The 23,621-nt window shown below is 39.4% G+C and overlaps 1 protein-coding gene across 2 annotated transcripts in view; it reads right to left on the bottom strand.

Moving 5' to 3' along the window:
• malrd1 (MAM and LDL receptor class A domain containing 1) overlaps positions 1-23,621 on the bottom strand; it is a 392,346-nt gene that overhangs the window by 302,687 nt on the left and 66,038 nt on the right. For both annotated transcript variants that reach the window (XM_063044212.1, XM_063044213.1), the window contains exons 10-12: positions 21,743-21,880; positions 10,991-11,094; positions 3,145-3,315 (exon numbers count right to left, since the gene is read on the bottom strand). In XM_063044212.1, coding sequence (XP_062900282.1) covers positions 3,145-3,315; positions 10,991-11,094; positions 21,743-21,880 — 413 coding nt within the window. The remainder of the gene's footprint in view (positions 1-3,144; positions 3,316-10,990; positions 11,095-21,742; positions 21,881-23,621) is intronic.

Here is a 23,621-nt window from a genome sequence, read left to right as displayed (position 1 = left end):
ATATTGTGGGTTTGTGAAGTGCAGTTGAATAAGCCTCGTTAAATAAATTCGGTATACTTTCAAGATACTGCACATTCTCTGTGCAATATAGTAGATGGAACAGTTACTTAGTGAGTTGCATAGAGGTACAAATCAAACAGACTGTTATATCTTAGAGTGCCATAGAGTTGCACAGAACTGAAACTTGTTCTTTAGCCCATCAAGGCCATACTAACCATTTAGCTATCTGCATAAACCCGTTTTCCTGCATTGGGTCTGTAACCTTCTGTGCCTTACCTACATAAGTGCCTGTATAAACATCTCCTAAACATAATGATTGTGTTTGACTGCACCTCCTCTAGAGATAACGACCTCCATTTAAAAAGAAACTTACCTTTAAATTGCATTTAAGACTTCCTTCGCTCACCATAAACTTATGCCCTTTTATTTTTGACACCCCAGTCATGGGGATAAGATGCTAACTATCGACTCTGTCTAAGCTGAAGTGATGAAGGTTATATATATTATCAACACTGTACTTATCCAGGCAAGTGGGGAATATTCCATCACATCCCTCACTTGTGTAGTATAGGTTGTAGAAAGACTTTGAAGAGCCAAGAAATATTGCCGGATACTCAACAATCACTCCACAGTCAAAGTCGCTTGGATCTCATTTTTCTCCATTCTGATATTAGGTATGAGCAACAAATAAACCACCTGTCTATGCTTTTATGCACTGAGTTTCTTTCACATGATTGGCTGATCAGATACTTGCATTAACAAACAGGTATGCAGGTGTACCTAATAAAGTGGCCACTGAGTGTTTGTTCACTATATCTTGCTGCACATGAGCATCATTACTTCACTTTCTGAGGAATTGCTCACTTTGAAAATACCAGCAAAGACACAACTTCAGATGTTGTGAAGAAAGAAAGGTCCTGGTTGGGTCTTAGCTGTTGCTGCAAGGAACTCCAACAGTGACACCTTGTGGTTGGGATGCTTGGCTATCAACAACCACAACCATCTTCTTTTGACTTCAGTCGGTGGATTATACAGAGCACCTTTAAAATACCCCCAAATTTTTCCCAGTTCTCTTTTAGTCCTTTTATTTTCTGACTTCATTGGCATATGAATAGACTCTGACTGGGAAATCTACTTCAAGATGTCTGCCAATGCCAACTCTAAGCCAATCAGGTGGTTTATGAAATTCTAGTAGGGCCTTCCCTTCCTATTTGGGCTGATGGTGTTTTGCTTGATTTGAATTATTACCTCTCTATTGAATTTGAATGTAGAGCTGCCCTCTGCTTTTATCCTGTTCTCTAGACTTTAGGATTACACAGAAAAAATAGCAATGCAGAACTAACTGTAGAGTAGAAGAACAAGCCCTTCAGCCCACACATTTGTGCTGAACTAATTAAACTAATAATGTAAACTAATCCCTCCCGAACCTAGTGGTGTGGGTCCTAGGGCCTCTGTACCTCTTGCCAATCATAGTGGCGAGAAGAGGGCATAGCCCGGACGGTGGGGGTCTTTGATAATGGATGCTGCTTTCTTGTGGCAGCACTCCATTCAAATGTACTCAGTGTTTGGAAGTGATTTACCTGGGATGGGCCGGGCTGTGTCCACCGATTTCTTGGAGAAGTACATAGCTACACAATCACAAGTATATAGTGAGCAGGGCAGGAAGCTAAGCACACAGCCTTGGTGAGCCTGTGCTGATATTGTGTCTGAAGACGTTGTTGCCAATCTGTACTAACTAGGGTCTGCCAAAAAGTATATACTGGCTGTCTACTCTACCCGTACCTCGCATAATTTTATAAACTTCCATCAGGTCTCTCCTCAGCCTCAGCCATTCCAGAGAATACAACCACACCTTGTGCAGCCCCTAATTCAGGCAGAACCTTGGTGAACCTCTTCTGTACCCTCTCCAAAGCCCCCACATCTTTTCTATAAGGGGTGACCACATTGCTCCAGATGTGGTCCAACCAGAGTTTTATAAATCTGCAACATAACTTCCTTATTGTTGAATCAGTGTCTCAGCTACTGTATTAAAGGCAAATGTGCCATACACCTTCTTTACCATCCTTTCAACTTGTGTAGCAGTTCAAATACTGAGTAAATTACTTACTCCCAAGTTATCAGCCTTTATGATTTTCTTAATCAAACCAGTGGAAGGAGGAATTGTTTTAGAATTGCTCAGTGATGTTTGCCTATCCTGGGATACATTGTTTACCACTTCAGAATGCCACAGCTGGGATTGGAAGCTGATAAAGGATTGCAAGGTGAATCACTGATTCACACATTACTTCCTTAGTTCACGCAGTAATACTTATTCAGGTTCAGTTTTTATCTTATGCAAAGAAAATCTCTTCATATTCTTCACAAAACGATAAAGGTTTAAATACTACTTGGGTTAATTCAGTTTTTTACTAGTTCCAGTTCTAATCAATAAATCCTTGCAACAGAATTCTTGCTTCCTTGCAAAAATGGTATCATCAGACATGGTCAAGATGTATTTTTGTGTGTGATTAAAGTGAAAATACATACCATAATTAAACTTTAGGGGGAAAGCACAAAGCCATGCAGGTTTTAAAGAGCAGACAATGGAATAAATGAAAAGGACAAAGGAAGCAATTTTAAACTATTTGAGTATGTCTGGAGAGAGACTAAAATTAAGTGTCTGGTAGCTGGAATTCTTGCTTGTCTATCATAGCAGTTTTTTGTTTCGTAATGAAAGAATGATGGAGTCATTTAAAAGGAAGGAAGATTGGAGAGATGTTTTTGAAGGTAAGAACTGTATAGGAAAAGGGAAATTAATAATTGTACTTATAAAACAGCTTATTATGTCTAAGGTGCTGTGACAGTAAGATTCCACATCCCATAAGCCCCAGTAGTAGGGTCTCCCAGAGCGACGACCCATGATCATCTGCAATGCTCCAAAAGCAGTGTTGACCTTGCCATCAAATGAGCCCCAATGCAGAAATCATGGAGCATCATGGGTGACAGTAATCAAAATTTCAAAGTGAAATGAAATAAACTGGATATGATTATTGGATTTTACTCTGCACTCTATATATAAAAAACAATGTTCAGATTCTCCAGGCTGTTAAAGATGAGTAAATCCAGTTACTGACATTTCTGTCCATTGCCACCTTGGTCTCTCACCTGGAAAGGTTTCATGGTTTGTGTTATGCTGAGCTCTACAGGGATCTCCAGTTTAGTCCAAACTCTGTTGACTGGTGTGGTGAGGGTGATAACTCTTTCCATGTTCCCAGCTGTAGTCCGAATATATATAGACATGTTGGCTCCCTCTGACATTTGATACCAGAACCTTACCTAATTCAAAACAAAATAAAATTCTTGGAATAAAATATCAAATTACATAAAAGTATGAATTGACAGAAAAAATAATCCATTTAAGATCTTCCCTTCTAAATATCTGAAGTAATTACTTCCAATAATAATTATGTATTTGAAACTGGTGGTACAAAAATCATTGATTAATTTTCCTTCTAACACTTCAAATTTTATGTTGTACCTTCTCCTTGATGATATAGTCATTACATTATTGGCAAGAAGGTATGGATCGAAATTTGACTGACAGAGTTTAAACACTCAATTTCATTGGTTCAGAAATTTTTCAATTTGGTGTTAGATTCTGAAAGGAGGGCCAAATTCCAGATAGTGGGTAATAATGTAATAGTAACTGTTTGATATCATCATAATGGACACTGTAATTAGCTTAGAATCAAGGTAGTTAAGTGCCAAGCATTAACATGAGCGAATCTAAACATTTTCCCTTCAGGTTCAATGACATTTCCATTACTGAATCTCCCATCATTAAAAGATAGTGGGAGAGTCAGCATTATTCAGAACATTAACTGGATCAGAAACTTAAACAAGAGATCAGGCATACTTTTTGGGTCACCTTCCACATTTCTATCCTCCCAACATCCAACATCCACATACCTACCAATAGGGGCGTCTTCTCTCCCTCTCTGTAATTCCTCCCCCATCTGGCTTGATCTGTCTATCATCCCTCCCTTATCTGTATCACATCACTTTCTTGTCTCCACCACTTACTTCTCCCTTACCTCACCTGGCTCTTTCTCACTATGCTTTAATTTCCTTATCTATTTGTATCTATCACTGATTATCCTGTCTTTAAACTCTTGCCTCTACCACTGCTCCCTGGCTCAATCAGCAATCACCCAAACCTCACCTTGATCTACCTATCAACTGTCAATTTCAGTATTACCCTTCCCTTTCACCTCTTTACATTGACTATTATTGCTCTATACTTAGGGATATGACCTGAAACATTAACTATTCTTCTGTCCTTGTAGATGGGCCAGATGGCCTAATTCTGTTCCTATGTTTTACACCGCTCAGCCTATAGAGGTTCTCCAGCAGTCTGTATTTTGTTTCATATTCCTGCATCTTGTGTCTCCTGGTTTACCTCCCAACTCCCCAAAATCTGGCACCCATCAATATGAGTTGTCAGGAAGGTGATGAATAACAGCCATGTGGGGGAACGCAGATCCAACAACAATCAAGTGTTTGATGCCATAATGGACAAATTAGCCAACTTGACTGGGTCCAATCCAATGCCCTAAAAAAAAATCACTTTCTGGTTTTATTTCAGAATTCAGGCATCTGCAGATTTTATTTATATTTTAATTTTTATATTAGTGTGAATATTTAAAGATCAATAAGGACCCTATTAGAACTGAAAGATTTGAAATTATGACTGTCAGAAAGCTGAAATCTATTCAATCTATTGTGTGATGTCCATGAAGTTCTCTCTTCTTCATCTTATCAACAGGAATATTTAAGACCATAAGACCATAAGACAGGAGCAGAATTAGGCCATCTGGCCCATCAAGTCTACTCCATCATTCAATCATGGCTGATTCTTTTTTTTTCTCCTCCTCGCCCCAGTTCCCAGCCTTCTCCACATGACCTTTGATGCCATGTCCAATCAAGAACCTATCGATTTATGCCTTAAATACACCTAATGACCTGGCCTCCACAACTGCACCCTTTGGCAAAATAATTTTTTTCCACTTCTCTGTTTTGAAAGGGTGCCTCTCTATCCTGAGGCTGTGCCTTCTTGTCCTAGACTCTCCCACCATGGGAAAAATCCTTTCCACATCTACTCCCTCTTGGCCCTTCAACATTCAAACCTAGAATCAATGTTCACTCCTAGAATCATCCTTGAGAACCTCCTCTGAATCCTCTCCAAAGCCAGTACATCTTTTCTAAGATGAGAGGCCCAAAATTGTTCCCAATACTCAAGGTGAGGCCTCACCAGTGCCTTATAAAGCCTCAGCACCATATCCTTGCTCTTGTATTCTGGACCTCTTGAAATGATACTAACATGGCATTTGGCTTCCTCACCACTGACTCAACCTGCAAGTTAACCTTCAGGGTGTTCTGCACAAGAACTCCCAAGTCCCTCTGCATCTCAGATTCCTGGATTTTCTCCCCATTTAGAAAATAGTCTGCACATGTATTTCTACTACCAAAGTGCATGACCATGCATTTTCCAACATTGTATTTCATTTGCCCCTCTTTTGACCATTTCCCTAATCTGACTAAGTCCTTCTGCAGCCTACCTGTTTCCTCAACACTACCTGCCTCTCCACCAATCTTCCTTTCATCTGCAAACTTGGAAACAAAGCCATCTATTCCATCATCTAAATCATTTATATACAGCGTAAAAAGAAGTGGTCCCGACACTGACCCCTGCGGAACACCACTAGTCACAGGCAGCCAAAGGATCAGAAAAGGATCCTTTTATTCCCACTCGCTGCCTTCTACTACTCAGCCAATGCTTTAACCATGTTAGTAACTTTTCTGTAATACCATGGGCTCTTAACTTGGTTAGCAGCCTCATGTGTGATACCTTGTCAAAGACCTTCTGAAAGTCCAAATATACAACATCCACTGCATCCCCTTTATCTATCCTACTTGTAATCTCCTCATAGAATTCCAACAGGTTCGTCTGGCAGGATTTTCCCTGAAGGAAACCATATTGACTTTGTACTATCTTGTCCTGTGTCACCAAGTACTCCATAACCTCATCCTTAACAATCGACTCCAACAACTTCCCAGCCACTGGGGTCAGGCTGACATTTAGCACCACAGTAGCCAGGAATTTCAGGCCTTTTCACAAATGAGATTTTGGTTATTCTTAAAATCCAAGTGCTTTCTGTTTAATGACTAATGCTACATAAAGCTGAGAAAATACAAGTTTCCTGTAACATAGTTTGATATTCTTTAGTTATCAGTTTAAGATTGTATCATGTGATATTTAAAAAAGTTTTCAGTCAAATCCTGCAACTTTTTTTAAAAATCAGTCAGATTGTCTGTGTTTGTTGTCTGAATTCACTTGAGTAATGCACATTTAATGAGTCTTAAGTCTCTACAATCCAGTCTGATCCTACAAGAAGAAATACAATAACACTTTATTAGAAAGGAGATACTTGACTTTTATCAGGTGAAACTCCAATGGTTTTGGAATTTCTGGGTCTGTTGGCTGAGATTACACAGAACTCTCCTGTTGATAAAATGGAGTAAGGAGAACATCAGGGATGTTTTACATCAGCTTACATAGTTTCTAACTTTCTGCCCTTAATAGGTTTTTGTCTTCAATAAAAATCACAATTTATCCCTGACCAACAATGCTCAATTATTGTTCATTATTCTTTGCTTCTAAAATTCAATGAATGAATTGTTAGAATTAGAGCACAAAATGTGACAGCGGCTTCAGTGTTATTGACTATAGGCATCCGTTAGCCTTGTGAAACCATGGATTTGCGCCTTGGAAGTTTTCCAGAGCGCAGGCCTGGGCAAGGTTTGTATGAAAGACTGGCAGTTAACCATACCAGAGAAACCATAGAAACTACAGCACAGAACAGGCCTTTTGGCCTTTCTTGGCTGTGCCGAACCATTTTCTGCCTAGTCCCACTGACCTGCACATGGACCATATTCCTCTATACACCTCCCATCCATGTATCTGTCCAATTTATTCTTAAATGTTAAAAAAGAACCCACATTTACCACCTCGTCTGGCAGCTCATTCCATACTCCCACCACTCTCTGTGTGAAGAAGCCCCCCCTAATGTTCCCTTTAAACTATTCCCCACTCACCCTGAACCCATGTCCTCTGGTTTTTTTCTCCCCTTGCCTCAGTGGAAAAAGCCTGCTTGCATTCACTCTATCTATACCCACCATAATTTTATATACCTCTATCAACTCTCCCCTCATTCTTCTACGCTCCAGGGAATAAAGTCCTAACCTATTCAACCTTTCTCTGTAACTGAGTTTCTCAAGTCCCGGCAACTTCCTTGTAAACCTTCTCTGCACTCTTTCAACCTTATTTATATCCTTCCTGTAATTTGGTAACCAAAACTGAACACAATACTCCAGATTCGGCCTCACCAATGCCTTATACAACCTCATCATAACATTCCAGCTTTTATACTCAATACTTTGATTAATAAAGGCCAATGTACCAAAAGCTCTCTTTACGACCCTATCTACCTGTGACACCACTTTTAGGGAATTTTGTATCTGTATTCCCAGATCCCTCTGTTCCACTGCACTCCTCAGTGCCTTACCATTAACCCTGTATGTTCTACCTTGGTTTGTCCTTCCAACATGCAATACCTCACACTTGTCTGTATTAAACTCCATCTGCCATTTTTCAGCCCATTTTTCCAGCTGGTCCAAGTCCCTCTGCAGGCTCTGAAAACCTTCCTCACTGTCTACTACACCTCCAATCTTTGTATCATCAGCAAATTTGCTGATCCAATTTACCACATTATCATCCAGATCATTGATATAGATGACAAATAACAATGGACCCAGCACTGATCCCTGTGGCACACCACTAGTCACAGGCCTCCACTCGGAGAAGCAATTCTCTACTACCACTCTTTGGCTTCTTCCATTGAGCCAATGTCTAATCCATTTTACCACTTTGCCCATCCAAGTTGCCCATGTTGCAAGTCACCTTTCTCCACGCCACCGATGTTGTCCAAGGGTAGGGCACTAGGGCCAATACAGCTTGGCACCAGTGTCATCGCAGAGCAATGTGTGGTTTAAGTGTCTTGCTCAAGGACACAACACACTGCCTCAGCTGAGGCTCGAACTAGTGACCTTCAGATCACCAACCCGATGCCTTAACCACTTGGTCACGCTCTAACACTGGATTTCCAGGCACCTTACGCTCATGTTATATTAGTTTTTACTATATTTGAAATTTATTTTAGCAAAGGTTAAGACTATCATTCCTGATAATGGGTTTGAGAGAAGGCCAAACATTTCAGAAACTAACATACCAGATTGTCTTTCTAAACCAGCTTTCACTAGCTATTCAAAATTTAAGACATATTGTATTTTATTGATTCTTTCTACCAAGGTGAATAACTTCACATTGTCACAAACTCCATCTAGCTCCTTTTTCCCTCAGTTACTTTATCTGTCAATCCTGACCTCCAGTGCTGTCTGAGTGGAGTTCTCCTTATGACTGCATGGTTTAATTTAGCTTGTTCAGTTTCGATCCATATACCAAAGGTGTGGGTTAAATGCCAACATAAAATTTCCCCTAGTGTAGCTAGATGGTAGAAATTATAGAAATCAGTGGAAAATTAGCAGGTGAATGAGATTGCTGTGTGTGCCAACATAGAAATGATGGGCCAAATTGTCTCTTTTTAAGTGATAAGGATAAGGAAATATGGAATAAATAGACAGAATTATATTGAAAGGATGAAGTATAGAACATGGAATGGTTAATATTTAAAGTGAGCTGCAAAAGCTTTGAATGACAGAAGGTTTTTCTTTAAACAGATGTTGAGGATTTAGAATTCGTTATCTGATAAAGTATTATACAGAATCAAACAGAATTGGATACATTTTGGAATGAGATTAAGCTGTAGATAAATAAGGACTTAATGGAAATTAAGGAGGAACTGAATTTCTCTTTGAAAGAGTTAATGTAGAGTCCCAACGTATTGAATGATTTCATTCTGTACTACACTGTACTATGATACACTAGGGGGCACAACAAAATAGAACTATAACATTATGATAATTATTGGTGTATTATATTCTAACTTATGAACTAAAATACTCTAAAAAATAAAAAAAAATGAACAATAGATTTCATCCTGGTAAAGTTTGAAAACAATTGTGATAAGCCATTAAGTCATTTAAAATCTTGAATAGAGTTCGCAGGATGCCAATTATACTTGTGAAGTGGGTTTGATGTTATAGCTGGCTTCAATTCATCGCTATAGTAAACAGATCCTTATCCATGGGCTCCATTTAACTTCATCAGAAAAAATACAAGGAATGGAATTTCTTATATTTGGTACAATGTTATTTGTGCACTATGTAAAGCAAATAAGTTCCGAACTTATCTGCACATAGGGTGCACGGTTTTGAATATTTATTACAGGTCCTACTTATGATATCTATTCTGGACCAATACTAATGCACATCACAAGCACATCAGTGAAGTCAAACAGTGTAAGATGTATGTTTTGCATCAACTGCACAAAATCATTTACACATGCAAGACTGGCAAACACATAAATCATTCACAAAGCAGAATCTTGCACAAAACTACTCTGTGCAAGCACCGTAGCAAAAAATCTTCCAGTCATTGGGGTTGAAGGTTCTTTGTGCCTTCTCATTATTTACATTTCAACTCCAGCAGAAATTAAGTGGAAAATATTCATGGACAATCTTCTTAAGCTGTGTAGAACTACCACAGTAACTGATGTCTAACTCCATCATGAATTGAGTCCTGAAGACTATATAATGCAGCGTTGGCTTTGATAGGACAAGATCCTTTACAACCACTTTAGTGGAAATTTTCAAAAAGATATTTAAAACATTTCTAAGGGACAAGATTAATCATACTTGGAAAGGTTGGGATTGATTAGGGTTAGTCAATGTGGTTTTGTTGGTAGGCAATGTTTTTCAACCTATTTCATTAAGGTTTTTGAAGAAGTAACAACAATTTATTGAGGCAGTGTCGTTGATACAGTCTAAATAGACTTTGGTAAATCCTTTGACAAAGTCCCCACATTGAAAATCTATTTAAAAGATAAGAACCCATGGATCCAGGGCAAATTGACTCCAAAAATTGGTCTGGTAATAAGAAACATACCTGTGACTGGTGGTACTCCACAGGTGCAGTGACGTTGATTGTTTTGTTATAGATATATTAATACTTTGGGTGTGGGAGGTATGATTAGTATGTTTGGAGAATGCTGATAGGATTCAGTGGCAGATGGAATTTAATCCTGATAAGTGTGAGGTGATGGATTTTGGATGGACCAAAGTAGTCTAAGACATACATAATGACTAGTAAGGCCTTATATCATGTGTGGTTGTACAGGAGATGGTGAAGAGGAGTTTCGCCAGGATGTTACTTGGGATGGAATCCTTCCAATATGAGGAATGACTGGATTGGCTCCGTATAAATTTCTTGAAGTGAGGGAGGCTGAGGGTAAACCTGGATGAAGCTAACAAAATTATGAGAGGCGTAGATGGTGGGAAACGGTTTTCCAAAGCAGAAGAACCTCGCAGAGATTGACGATAAGGTGTAGGAGGTTTAGAAAGATTCTTAAGAAGATTTGTTTTCTTCTGAAGGTTATTTGGAATCAAAAATCTATCTGAGTACATGGTTGAGGTGGAGAATCGACAGTTAAGCAGTGTTGGGTGAGCACTTGAATGGCTAATGATCAGAAGGCTAAAGAGCAATTGCTTGTAATATGACTAATATAGATGGGTAGTTATGGTTAGCAGAGTCATGGTGGGATAAGGGATATATTTCTGTACTCTATCAATCTATGAAAATCTTTAAAATTCAATGTACTGTAGAGATATGGTTAATAATTGACTTAGGTCGTATTTTAATTACTTCAGCAGTTTGATTCATTTTCTTCGAATCAGTTTTTACATTAAAAAAAAGGAATGTCTGATACATAATTACCTGACATGGAAGATCATTGTTTAATTGATTCTTTAACTCTGGACTGCCGATCTGAATAATATTTGTTGCTTTATGTTCAGATGCTTTGAAATAGAGGAACATTCCTGTTGCGTAAGAGAAAACAAAAACAATTATTTACATATTTCTCATGAGAACCACCCAATTCGTGCAATATAAGTTGCAGCAACAGTTTGCTAATTCTTATCTGGCAGATCCTGGGAATACTTACAGTTAAAGTGACCCTGACATCTCCAAGGGCATAGGCTAACTATGTACAGGTGTGCCCAGCACCTCGAGGGCTCCTACGGCGGGTTCTGAGTGGAGCAAACCCAGTGTCTGTATGACCTGGAGTTGTTCAGAAGTCCCAGAGGCTTGATAGCATTCATTAATTACCAGATGGTGGAGCAAATTCAAAGATGTTTGAAGTATGACACTCCCTATTTGGCCCATATGACTTGAAATTGGATTGGACAAAATTAGATGCTTTAAATATTGTCATGTGGAATACCAGCCCTTAAAACATATTTAAATTAAATACAAAGCTCTTTGAAAGCCCAATGTAGCTTATTATATAACCTACATTGAAAGAAGCACTAAGTGTTGAGCTGAGTGACTTCTTCAAAAACTATACACTAAACACACAACAGTCACACAGATCACAGGGATGACTCATAAGGCATTATAGGATTTCTCCCTGCAGCAGTCAGAAACCAGCTGATTAATAGGGTACCATATGAGTAATGGAAATAGAAATCTTGCTTGAGTGTGGGCGTGGGGCGGGAGTTCATGATGGTACATTGTAGGGAGCATCTGCTTTACTGGAGTCCCACACTGCAAATAGTCCCATTTCTCTCGGGGGTGATGGATAATCAGTGAGCCAGATTTCTGAGCGAGAAACAAACTGCTGGGAGAACACACACAAAATGCTGGAGGAACTCAGCAGGTCAGAAGTGATCAATGAGAAGGAATAAACTGTTATGTTTTGTAACTCCAAAAACTAATTGAAAGAAAACATGAAAGACTGGAGATACTTCTGTACTTGACTTTACTTTTAGTCACTGTTGGCATGATGACGTGGTGTCATAATGACGTATGCCATTCACATATTTTTACATAAAACATATAATGACTTATGTAACCAAACAAATAATGCTCAATCAAGTAATATATTTATAATATTACTCAAATATTACTGAAATATTAAAGACACAGCACTCATAAAATCTCACTGAATAAAGAATATATCTCATCTCACATATGTAACATATATATATGACTAGCAAGCAATATATATGTATATATAAGATGACTACACCTAGTATATACTGCAGATATTGACAGCACTGTAAATTTTAAATTGTCCTTTTAAGGTCTAAAGATTTAATCATTGTGGAGGATTTCTTACTCTTTAGGGATAACACCTTTGCTGACAAGGAGGTCACTCTGCATGGATGGTGAGACTTACGCCTGTGAAATGATCTCAGGTTCTGAGGCTTCCACTGTGGTGTTTGCAAGAGTTGACTCTGGGACTGCAGGGAGGTGGTTCTGACAGCTCTGGACACCACTCGCATACCAGTACAACTTCCTTCTGGATGTGTTGGCATCCTGAACAGTTCATGGCAAGCTGCTCCATCTGCTGATCTCTCCCAGGCCAGCAAATAAGGCTTTGCACCAACACTTTCATTTTGACCACACCTAGATGACCAGCATGTAGCTCCTGCAACACTTTAGCTCTTAGCTTGGATAGAACAACAGCTCTCAATCCCCACATCAAAGGCAAATTCATCCCATCACTGGTAAAGATGGGGGAACAGGAATTTCTGTCGTACATTCCGGCCATTTTGGGTAGCCACGTAGACTTGAGACAATATTGGGTCTTTTCTGGTTGGTTTGAGGAGATCTAAATGTGAGTGCAAAGGACCACCCAGGAACAGCATAGCTGGTGAATTGATGGCTGTGGAGTATGCTGCATTGCAATTTGTTTCCTTTTCCAAGGGTAAACTGGACAATCCATCATCATTTCCACAATTAGTTGTGCTCTTGAATTTGCTCTTGTAATTGTGTCCTCCGAGAAATACCTCCACATTCCTTCTGCTATTGTTAGTTCAGCCCTTCTATGGATTGAAAATGGACACCAGTGGTTGATGATCAGTAATGAGGGTAAACTCTGTCCCATATAATTATTGGTTGAAATGTTTTACACACCCAAACAGACTCAAGGCATCTCTGTCAATCTGTGCATAACTTTTCTAAGGGAACGTGACACAAAGACTGTGGGGCTTTCACTTCAACCACTCATAACATGTGATATGACTGCACCCATATCATAAGGTGAGGTATCACAGGCAAGATCCCTGGGCGATGTGCATCATGATGTGTGAGTACGGTGTCTGACACCACCATTTCCGGTATCTTTTAGAGAGCTACCGCACACTGCTTTGTCCATTGCCATTCCTTCAGCAGCCAGTTAGAGTAACTGACAAACCCTAGAAAGGACTGTAACTGTGACACATCCTCTGGCATCCACCAATGCTTGTGTTTTCTCAGCACACTTGTGTAAATCTTATACACCAAAAAGTGATGCTTGATTTAGATAATCCACACTAGTTGTGTCAAGCTCTGAGCCCATAACCTTCTAATCTTTGTAACACTGTCCTGAGATTTTTGAGATGTTCCTTGACATCCTTACCAGTAACCATGATACTTTTCAGGTAAAACATGGGGCCTGGGCAGCCTTGAAGCACCTGGTCTAGAGCTTTCTGCCAGAGAGCAGGGGCAGATCATACTCCAAAATAAGTCCATTATAGTGATAAAGCCCTTTGTGAGTGTTTATTATGAGTATCACTTTGGACTCTTTTTCTATCTTCATCTGGAGTAAGGCCTCAGCTAAATCCACTTTGCTGAAGTGTTTCCATCCAAAAAGGCTTGCAAAGGTATCATGGTTCTGGGCAGAGGGTATTGGATTGACGGTCACCACAGATCCTGACAGAACTATCCTGGGACCACTAGTGCTGCCTATGTGCTCCACTCAACCGTGAGGTAATGTTACAGCTATATAAGATCTTAGTTAGACCCCACTTGGGGTACTGTGTTCAGTTCTGGTCACCTCACTGCAGGAAGGATGTGGATACTACAGAGAGGGTGCAGAACATATTATTCTCCGTAACTTCCGCCACCTCCAACGGGATCCCACCACTAAGCACATCTTTCCTTCCCCCCCCCCTGCATTCCGCAGGGATCGCTCCCTACACAACTCCCTTGTCCATTCGTCCCCCCCATCCCTCCCCACTGATCTCCCTCCTGGCACTTATCCGTGTAAGCGGAACAAGTGCTACACATGCCCTTACACTTCCTCCCTTACCACCATTCAGGGCCCCAAACAGTCCTTCCAGGTGAGGCAACACTTCACCTGTGAGTCGGCTGGGGTGATATACTGCGTCCGGTGCTCCCGATGTGGCCTTTTATATATTGGCGAGACCCGACACAGACTGGGAGACCACTTTGCTGAACATCTACGCTCTGTCCGCCAGAGAAAGCAGGATCTCCCAGTGGCCACACATTTTAATTCCACATCCCATTCCCATTCTGACATGTCTATCCACGGCCTCCTCTACTGTAAAGATGAAGCCACACTCAGGTTGGAGGAACAACACCTTATATTCCGTCTGGGTAGCCTCCAACCTGATGGCATGAACATCTACTTCTCTAACTTCCGCTAAGGCCCCACCTCCCCCTCGTACCCCATCTGTTACTCATTTCTATGCACACATTCTTTCTCTCACTCTCCTTTTTCTCCCTCTGTCCCTCTGAATATACCTCTTGCCCATCCTCTGGGTCACCCCCCCCCCCGTCTTTCTTCCTGGACCTCCTGTCCCATGATCCTCTCGTATCCCCTTTTGCCTATCACCTGTCCAGCTCTCGGCTCTATCCCTCCCCCTCCTGTCTTCTCCTATCATTTTGCATCTCCCCCTCCCCCTCCAACTTTCAAATCCCTTACTCACTCTTCCTTCAGTTAGTCCTGACGAAGGGTCTCGGCCTGAAACGTCGACTGCACCTCTTCCTATAGATGCTGCTTGGCCTGCTGCGTTCACCAGCAACTTTGATGTATGTTGTTTACAAGGATGTTGCCTGGATTGGAGAGCGTACCTTATGAGTATAGGTTGAGTGAACTTGGCCTTTTCTCCTTGGAGCGACGGAGGATGAGAGGTGACCTGACAGAGGTGTATAAGGTGATGAGGGACATTGACTTTGTCGATAGCCAAAGGCTTTTTCCCAGGGCTGAATGGCTAACATGAGGGTGCATAGTTTTAAGGTGCTTGGAAGTAGGTACAAGGGGGATGTCAGGGGTAAGTTTTTCCACACAGAGAGTGGTGGGCGCGTGGAATGCAGCGCCAGCGAAGGTGGTAGATGCGGATGCAATGTGGTCTTTTAAGAGACTCTTAGATAGGTACGTGAAGCTTAGAAAAATAGAGGGTTATGTAATAGGAAAATTATAGGCAGTTTGTAGAGTAAGTTACATGGGCGACACAACATTGTGGGCTGAAGGGCCTGTAATGTGCTGTAGATTTCTATGTTTTATGTTAACCATTGGGATAATTCCTTCAACCTTCGTGCAACATATCTTACTGGCTACTTTATTACTGATCGTATAACGAACTGGACAGGCTTGACAAAACTTGGTTGTGATGTTTTCATTTAACACTATCTTACCCTTGTATGCCTGAGTTTTCCAATGCCATCTTTGAACACTGCTGTGGCATCGTCCAGTACCTTTCCTAATTCACTTTCAGTTGACTTTATTGCAGGGGATACACATGCAAATGGTGGGTAGATTTCCAATCTAGTTGTAGTTGTCTCAACTACACAACCCCAAAATGCTGGCCCTCCTACTTTTAGCACATACAAGCCCAATGTTGTTTGTTGGTTGTTGTATCTCACTGTTACAGATGTCATTCCCAGAATCAGTATCAGAATCAGGTTTATTATCACCGGCGTGTGTCGTGAAATTTGTTAACTTAGCAGCAGCAGTCAATGCAATACATAATAAAGAAGAAAAGAATTAATAATAAATAAAGTAAATCAATTGCAGTATATGTATATTGAATAGATTAAAAATTGTGCAAAAAACAAATTATATATATTAAAAAAGTGAGGTAGTGTTCATGGGTTTAATGTCCCATTTAGGAATCAGATGGCAGAGGGGAAGAAGCTGTTCCTGAATCACTGAGTGAGTGCCCTCAGGCCTCTGTGCCTCCTACCTGACGGTAACAGTGAAAAAAGGGCATGCCTTGGGTGCTAGAGGTCCTTAATAATGGATGCTGCCTTTCTGAGGCACCTCTCCTTGAAGATGTCCTTGGTACTTTATAGGCTAGTACCCAAGATAGCGCCACTAAATTTATAACCTTCTACAGCTTCTTCCCCCCCACCCCACCATACCAGACAGTGATGCAGCCTGTCAGAATGCTCTCCACAGTACATCTATAGAAGTTTTTGAGTGTATTTGTTGACATAGCAAATCTCTTCAAACTCCTAATGAAGTATAATCTTGTCTGCCTAACATTCTCTTTGTATGTGTCCTACTTTGTTGCATTTTCTTCAAGTTTCACCTTTATTCCTGCATTGGTCTGATGTATGTGAGCCCGTCACCATGGTAACACAATTTTTTCAGCCAGGCAGGCTTCTGTTTATATGTTGCAATTTTGTTCATGCTCACTGTTATTCCTGACTGCAACTCAATTGCATTTCAAGCTGTTGTTTCCATTGATACAGTGATTTTAACTGCTCTTTTAAATGTGAGTTGTGCTTCTTCTTAGGAGCGGTTTTTGAAAGCTTTCTTGTAAGATTACAGAAACTAATGATCTCTTAGTGCATTATTATGCCCATCACTGAACTGACAATGCTTGGATCGTGTCTTATGTTCAGTCACATAAGTAAAATAAATTCTCCTTCCTTTTGATTCCACTTATGAAAGCTAAAGCATTTTGCAATCAACATGGTTTTGGTACTAAATATTACTGCATTACTTTCATAATATCAGCAAGGTTAATTCTGGCTGGTTTGGTTGAAGCAGTTAAACTTCTATGCAAACTGTATGCAGTTCCATGCTTTCTTCTTAATGACACTTCTTCTTAATGGCATGCCAGACCCAGGACAAATCCTCTGAGATGATAACATTGAGGAATTTAAAGGTGGTGACTCTCTCTAGCTCTGATCCCCCAATGAGGACTGGCTCATAGACCTCTGGTTTCCTCCCCCCGATGTCAATAATCAGCCTATTGGTCGTGCTGACATTGAGTGAGAGGTTGCAGTTGTGGCACCACCCAGCCAGATTTTAAATCTCCCCCCTATATTCTGATTCATCACCACTTTTGACTTCAGCCAATGGTGTCAGCAGCAAACTTGAAAATGGCTTTGGAGCTGTGCTTAGCCACACAGTCATAAGTCATGGGCTTGTGACCCGTCTCCAGGCTCCAAACCTCATTGAACTCTCTCAGAAACACCAAAGCGCCAGATCACTCAATGGGCCCCAAAACACATCATCAAAATGACAATCATAGGTTCCAATCATGCACAGCTTAGCTGTAGAATCATATTTGAAAGAAGTAAAAGAAGTCATTTTGTGAACTATCAGCAGGACTGCACTAGTGATCGCATTGTTCGTTCACACAATCTGACATGATGAAAGGTAACTGACACCCACTGATCTCCACTGCTAGGCCTGGATTTGGAGAGGGAGGAGGCAGTAGGAAACGAAGCGATGATAGAGGTGGTCACAACACTCTCTGTGGTGGCTGAGTAAAAATTTATCGGTTTTATGCCCTGAGATGTTACGTTTCCTAAGCTGTCTCTGCTGGGCATTCCTAGTGATGAGCATAACATGCCTGACACACGTCAGGCATGTATTGGTAATGGCAGTGCACAGGAATAGGGATGCCTCAATCATAAACACAGTCTGACCATTCATTTCTCAGGGGGAGTAGGGAGAAAGTTATCTGCAGAGGTCAGTCCGCATCAGTGATGGACCAAATGATAATTCAGACATTTAGAACATTGCAAAATTACCTTGGCAGATGTTGTGCATTATAACTTGTTGTCAGAATGCTGATTGCACTGGTGATATTCAGAAAGTTAAGCTCAGATTCCGTGTGATTGTAATACAACAGTTTGTTCTCTCAGTGAGACAAGTCATTTCTCTGCCAGTGTAAGCAAAAGCAGTGATGATATTATAGAGTCAGCATAGCCCCTGATGAAGTGACAGTTGAGTTGTGTAATAGCTATGCATTCACCTGGAAGTGATTGTAAAACTCCAGGTGCAATTGAATTTTGAGAAATTAGCAATCCAATTTCTGGATTACATTGAGTTAACATGGGATTTCCAACTATTATAAGGAACCAACTAATAGGAAATTAATAGATCTTGAGAGCAGTATTTAATATCTATATTTATGCTTCCAGATGGTGCACAACTTGGAAGAATGCAAATTTTTATCAACTTTTATCACACCACAGAGCTATCAATTCTAACAATTCTACCAAGCTTTAGGGCTTGGCTTCTGCATTTTCTTCCCTAATGAATGAGACAGGACACAAGTCTCCTATCTAAGTTTATGAGGAACCTAACTCATTGTCCTGAGTTTAGAGTCATGAACAGCCCCAGGTGGGATCCCAGCAGGATGGTAGTCAGTAAACAACAAATTATTCTGTTGTTCATTCGGTGGGATTGCTGCCTCAGCAAGAGGCACTAGAATGGATTAGTTTTTGTTCTTTGTATAATATGATAAACAATTATTATATTAAATTTATGTTTTTCTTGTGATCACTGTGGCTTTAATGCTATGTGTATGTGACGCTGCTCAAGTAAGCTTTCCATTGCCCCTGTGCATATATGTAATTGTGCATATGACAATATGTTTAACTTTGATTTTGAGATCACTTTAATGTTTCAAATCCTTTGGGGCTCATTTGTCATCTATTGAAACATCAAGTTGTCAAGAAGACAGTGCTAAAATGAATGATTTGGGTTTTTTTTATTGTTACTGAAGACTATTGGAAGAGGACCTAAGTAACCCATGGGAAAAGTGTTGAATTGAAAGGAAATGGACAAATCAGGACCCCCAGCTTCCTGCAGAAAATGAGGTGAAAATATAACATACCGATAATCCACAATGAACTGTTTTGCACCCCAAAATTAAACGTCACTTCTAATGTTTCTTAGAAACTTATATCAACTTTCAGAATAAACCAGATTGTATGAATAATGAGCTCTGGAAAATTCTATGTAATTAAAACAGTTTTTAACATTGGCTGAATTGCAAATTGATGGAATTATGGAAAAAATCTTTTCACACTATGAAATAAAAATGGTCTTTGATAATTTTTTCACATAAATCATTATGAAGATATCTTCAATTCGAATTAAAACACTTTACTGGTGATTTAGTGAAAGCATTTTTTGCTTTATTAAATTTTTAGTCTCACAGATGAATGTTTTGTTCGCTTTTAAGTTGCTGAGAGTCAGGGAAAGAGAATAGGTTTAAAGTAATTTATTTTAAACTGCTTCTGACAATGGATAGAATAAATAGAAGATTCGTCAATATGCCCAGTCACCTTCTTTCCATAAATGTCAGTGTACTTTAATACATTAACATCGTTACAGTTGATAAATAGCCCATATTAAGGCACTAAAAAGGTAATTACTGTATATTTCCTGTTTGGAGTGTAATTAGTTAGTGCTTTTACCTCATGATGCCAGTGACTTTGTTTCAACTGACCGTGATGTGTCCTGTGTGGAGTTTGCACATTTTCCCTGCGACAAGCTGGATTTCCTTTGAGTATTCCACATCCCAAAGATGTGGTAAGCTAATGTAAGTTAACCCTAGTGCAGGGGAGAGGCAGAGGAATCAGAATGGATAGGACGGGCATGTGAGACAGATAAGTTTCTGGTGAGAATACTCTGAAAGCTGGCATAGAATTGATAAGCCGAATGGCCTCCTACATGAGCAGATTTGAAAATGATAGACTGGCAACTAGTTTTGTGGGATAGGAGTACTTATGCAGAAGGGGAGTGTGAGATTTAGCACCTCACATTATTTGCTGTACTTTATTTTGTATAAAACTTTCAAGCTATTGACAATTTAAAATAATTGTTCTTTTATTGAACATTTGGATGGAAATGTTGCCTATTAATAGTCCCAGAAATGTTATTCTTATTCCTTATGAATTTGAAGTCCAAACTGTGTGGTGCTTGTCTATCAGAGTTCAATGCATTGAGAAGTTGATTTAATTGCATTGCAATGGAACGTGGAAAAGTGGAACAGTATCTTCACTAATAGAATGGTTAGAGAGATTTCACAGAACTGCATTATCACTGTGCACTATACACTTTCAAAAATTCACATAATTTGCAGTCCTATTATGTTAATGCCAACTTCAGTTTATTTCTTCTTAACTATTGGATACAATTTTATAAACTACTGTTGCTATGATTTTGGTAATGTCTTAAACTCAATTTAAATTATAACTAATGTCATGATTCAGGTAATTTACTCTATTTAGCCCATTCATTACCCAATCTCATCCTTCTCAGAGTACCTGCTTTCATCATGCTTACCAACACTGTCAAGTTTCCTCTGACCCCAGGAATTATTTACAGCCATTTGCCATTATCATCCCATTCAAGAAAGGAAATAATCCACAGTTGCTCTGCTCCCAAAGGATGCTTGATTGCCAACTTTCTGACTTGTGCACTGCAACTAGCAGCCTAGATTCAGCTGGGAAATGCAAAATGGTGGTCCACCCTAACAAATAAATTCAGGAGCAATGTATTGCAAAAGAATAATTGCAAGACATCAAATTCAGTTGATTGTCAAACACCACAAGGACTTGAGCTTTTAAAAATGCTGGCAAATACATGTGTAACTTTACTTCTGGTTTGAACTACTTCATTTAAATAAAGATGAGCTAACACCCTCAGTTCTTGACTCAATGCTTAAAGAAGTAAGTCTTTGCCTTAGATGGGATGCTAGATTGGCTTATTGGGTTGATTTTTAGGATGAGAGGATTGACCCAAGAAAAGAAATAGAATGGGAATAGAACAAGCCTAAATCTCTGAACTTCACAATAGTAAGAAGTATTCAAAATTCTCAGGAGTTTATGCAAAACAAAATTCTGATAGTTGGAATTAAGCATCATTGCCTTTGAGAGCCCATTTAAGACTGAGGAGGAGGATAAACTTCTTCGTTCAAAGGTGGTGAACTTTTGAAATTGAAGTGTATTATTCTATGAATAGATATTCATTATAATAGGAAACGCAAGGCAGAGATTGATAGATTATTGGACATCAAGCGAATCAGTGCATATGAGGATAGTGAAGGTGTTAAGGTAGAAAAATAGCCATGGTTAATGATTATCAAATCAAATTCAGGAGGCATATGCATCCTATTTTTCATGCTCTTGTAAAACCCTTGAAAAACTAGTACTTTAATTCTGTCTTGGATGGCCTCTCACTCTAGCATTCCCACTACCACTGCCCCAGCTGCCTCCCTCCTCCTTTTCCTCCTCATGCTCTTTGAAGCATTCTACATAATGCAATCACATGAGCTAACAAATACCAATGTTAATTAAACATTTTTTTTTAAATACCTGGGATAGATAGATACCTGGGATTACCTTGATGTGATTGGCAACATTAGGAATTGCCTAATTTCTCATTACCATACATTGAGCAACAAAATGATAGCAGTGAGCACTCACCTTGGCTGGAATTGGTTGTGTGGTCTATAACAGGTAATCCTGATGTTGGGCCCTGTCCTCGAACCCACACACCACCTTCTGAGGTGAGATGTTTCCACTCACAGAAACCAGACTCAAAGTTGCACATTGTATACTTTGCTGTAAAAAAAATGCAGAAGAGTGGAACAATATTAAGAGAGTTGAATGAGGATCATTTCATGGACATAAAAAAAAAGCTGCAGATGCTGCACCTCTGAAACAAAAACAGAAAATACTGAAAACACATCAGGTAAGGTAATACCTGTGGAAAGAGAAACAGGATATATGCTTCAGGTCAAAGACCCCTTTGTCAGAAATGGACAAAATAATAAAACAAATTAGTTTTAAGTTGCAGAATAAATGAGAGTTGGAATAAATAGGACAAACAGAAGATCTGTGATAAGTTGAAGCCAGGGTTGGATAACTAGTAAAGAGGAGATATGGCTGTCAAAGGATAAATGGGGGCATTCAGAGAGTGGAAAAACAAACAAAGGAGTGTAAAAGTTGACAAAATGCAAAGCTTCGGCTCTTGCCCAGCAAGTCAGGCTGTGCCAATAGAGGGAAAAAAAAACTGAACCAAACCATAGCTGGGCAGTTCACAATGAAAATGACCAATTCTGATTCAGTCAGATGAAGAGAGTTAGCAGACACTATGGAATGTGTAAAGAGGATTTGCTCATTCCCATTTTTATTTCACATTGGGAAATTGGTGCTTTGGAAATGCAAGCTAAGAACAATTACCATTATATCCATCTCAGCACCTGTTTTTTAAAGTGTGGTGCAAACACCATTTTGTCTGAAGCAAATGCAAATAAATTTTGTCTTATTTCAATACTATGCAAATGTTGCTCATAAATTAGAATGTTAAACCCAAGCTCACACTCCAGTACCATAAGATTATATAAAGGAAGTACTTCATATTTTACCAACTTTGCCAGAATAATGTCTTCTTGATAATATTTGTGTAGTAAAATAATTCCAGATGGTTACTCATTAACCTGTATTGCTCTGGTGGTACCAGGCTCTGCAGTACAAAGTTAAAATTAAAAAATGTTATCTAATAATGAATGACCTATGGACTAACATAATGAATGAACAGCCAGCAATGCGATTTTAGCAGTAATTTAGTCACAGATTTTAACAAGGTAATTTAGCTAGACTGAAATATTGTTTTATAATATGTTTGCATAACTTAAATGAATAAAGGGCAGAAATAGATTTTTCAGCATTCAAGAAAAATGGGCTGAAATTTAAACTAATCCATATAAGAAATGAATTTATATCTTAATTGCCTAAAGCAATATTAGAAAATTCAGGATTTCTCACAGCAAATCAGAGGTTAGAGAACAATCCTCAGAAATGCCAATGTGTGGCCTTCTGCAATATCTGTCCTAGCCGTATTTCAAGTTATTTTACAGGGAAAACAGGTTGAAATACATGTTGATATGAACACATGCATCACATTGTGGGGCTTGCTGAAATACCGTTGGTGTGTTGCTATTTGTTTGCTCAGAGTACATGGTCTGATTTTAGTGCGAGTCACTATTCCATGAAAAATCTCAAGGCCAAGTGCAGGAAGGGGTTTTGATGTCATTTAGCAATGACATCAAAACACAGAAAATTAGATATCTGAGTAACAGTAGGAAAGGGTAGCATGATGAAAGGATGGTTTACAAGCTAGTGACAAAGATCTTTACAATCCATCATTTTATAATATGCATTATGTCAATCTCAGGAACACCTGATCCACATTGCATTAGCTTGGTTATCAATTTTAAATCGCCGAATTAAAAAGCTGGATGTATTTGCTTTTATATTTGTATATGTAATTCGTAATTTTATTCCAATTAGCAATAACAAC

The sequence above is a fragment of the Mobula hypostoma genome, chromosome 3 (genome assembly GCF_963921235.1).
Source record: "Mobula hypostoma chromosome 3, sMobHyp1.1, whole genome shotgun sequence".
Lineage (NCBI taxonomy): Eukaryota > Metazoa > Chordata > Chondrichthyes > Myliobatiformes > Myliobatidae > Mobula > Mobula hypostoma.
Note: the sequence above shows the minus strand (reverse complement) of the source record. Positions and strands in the feature narration are given on the sequence as shown.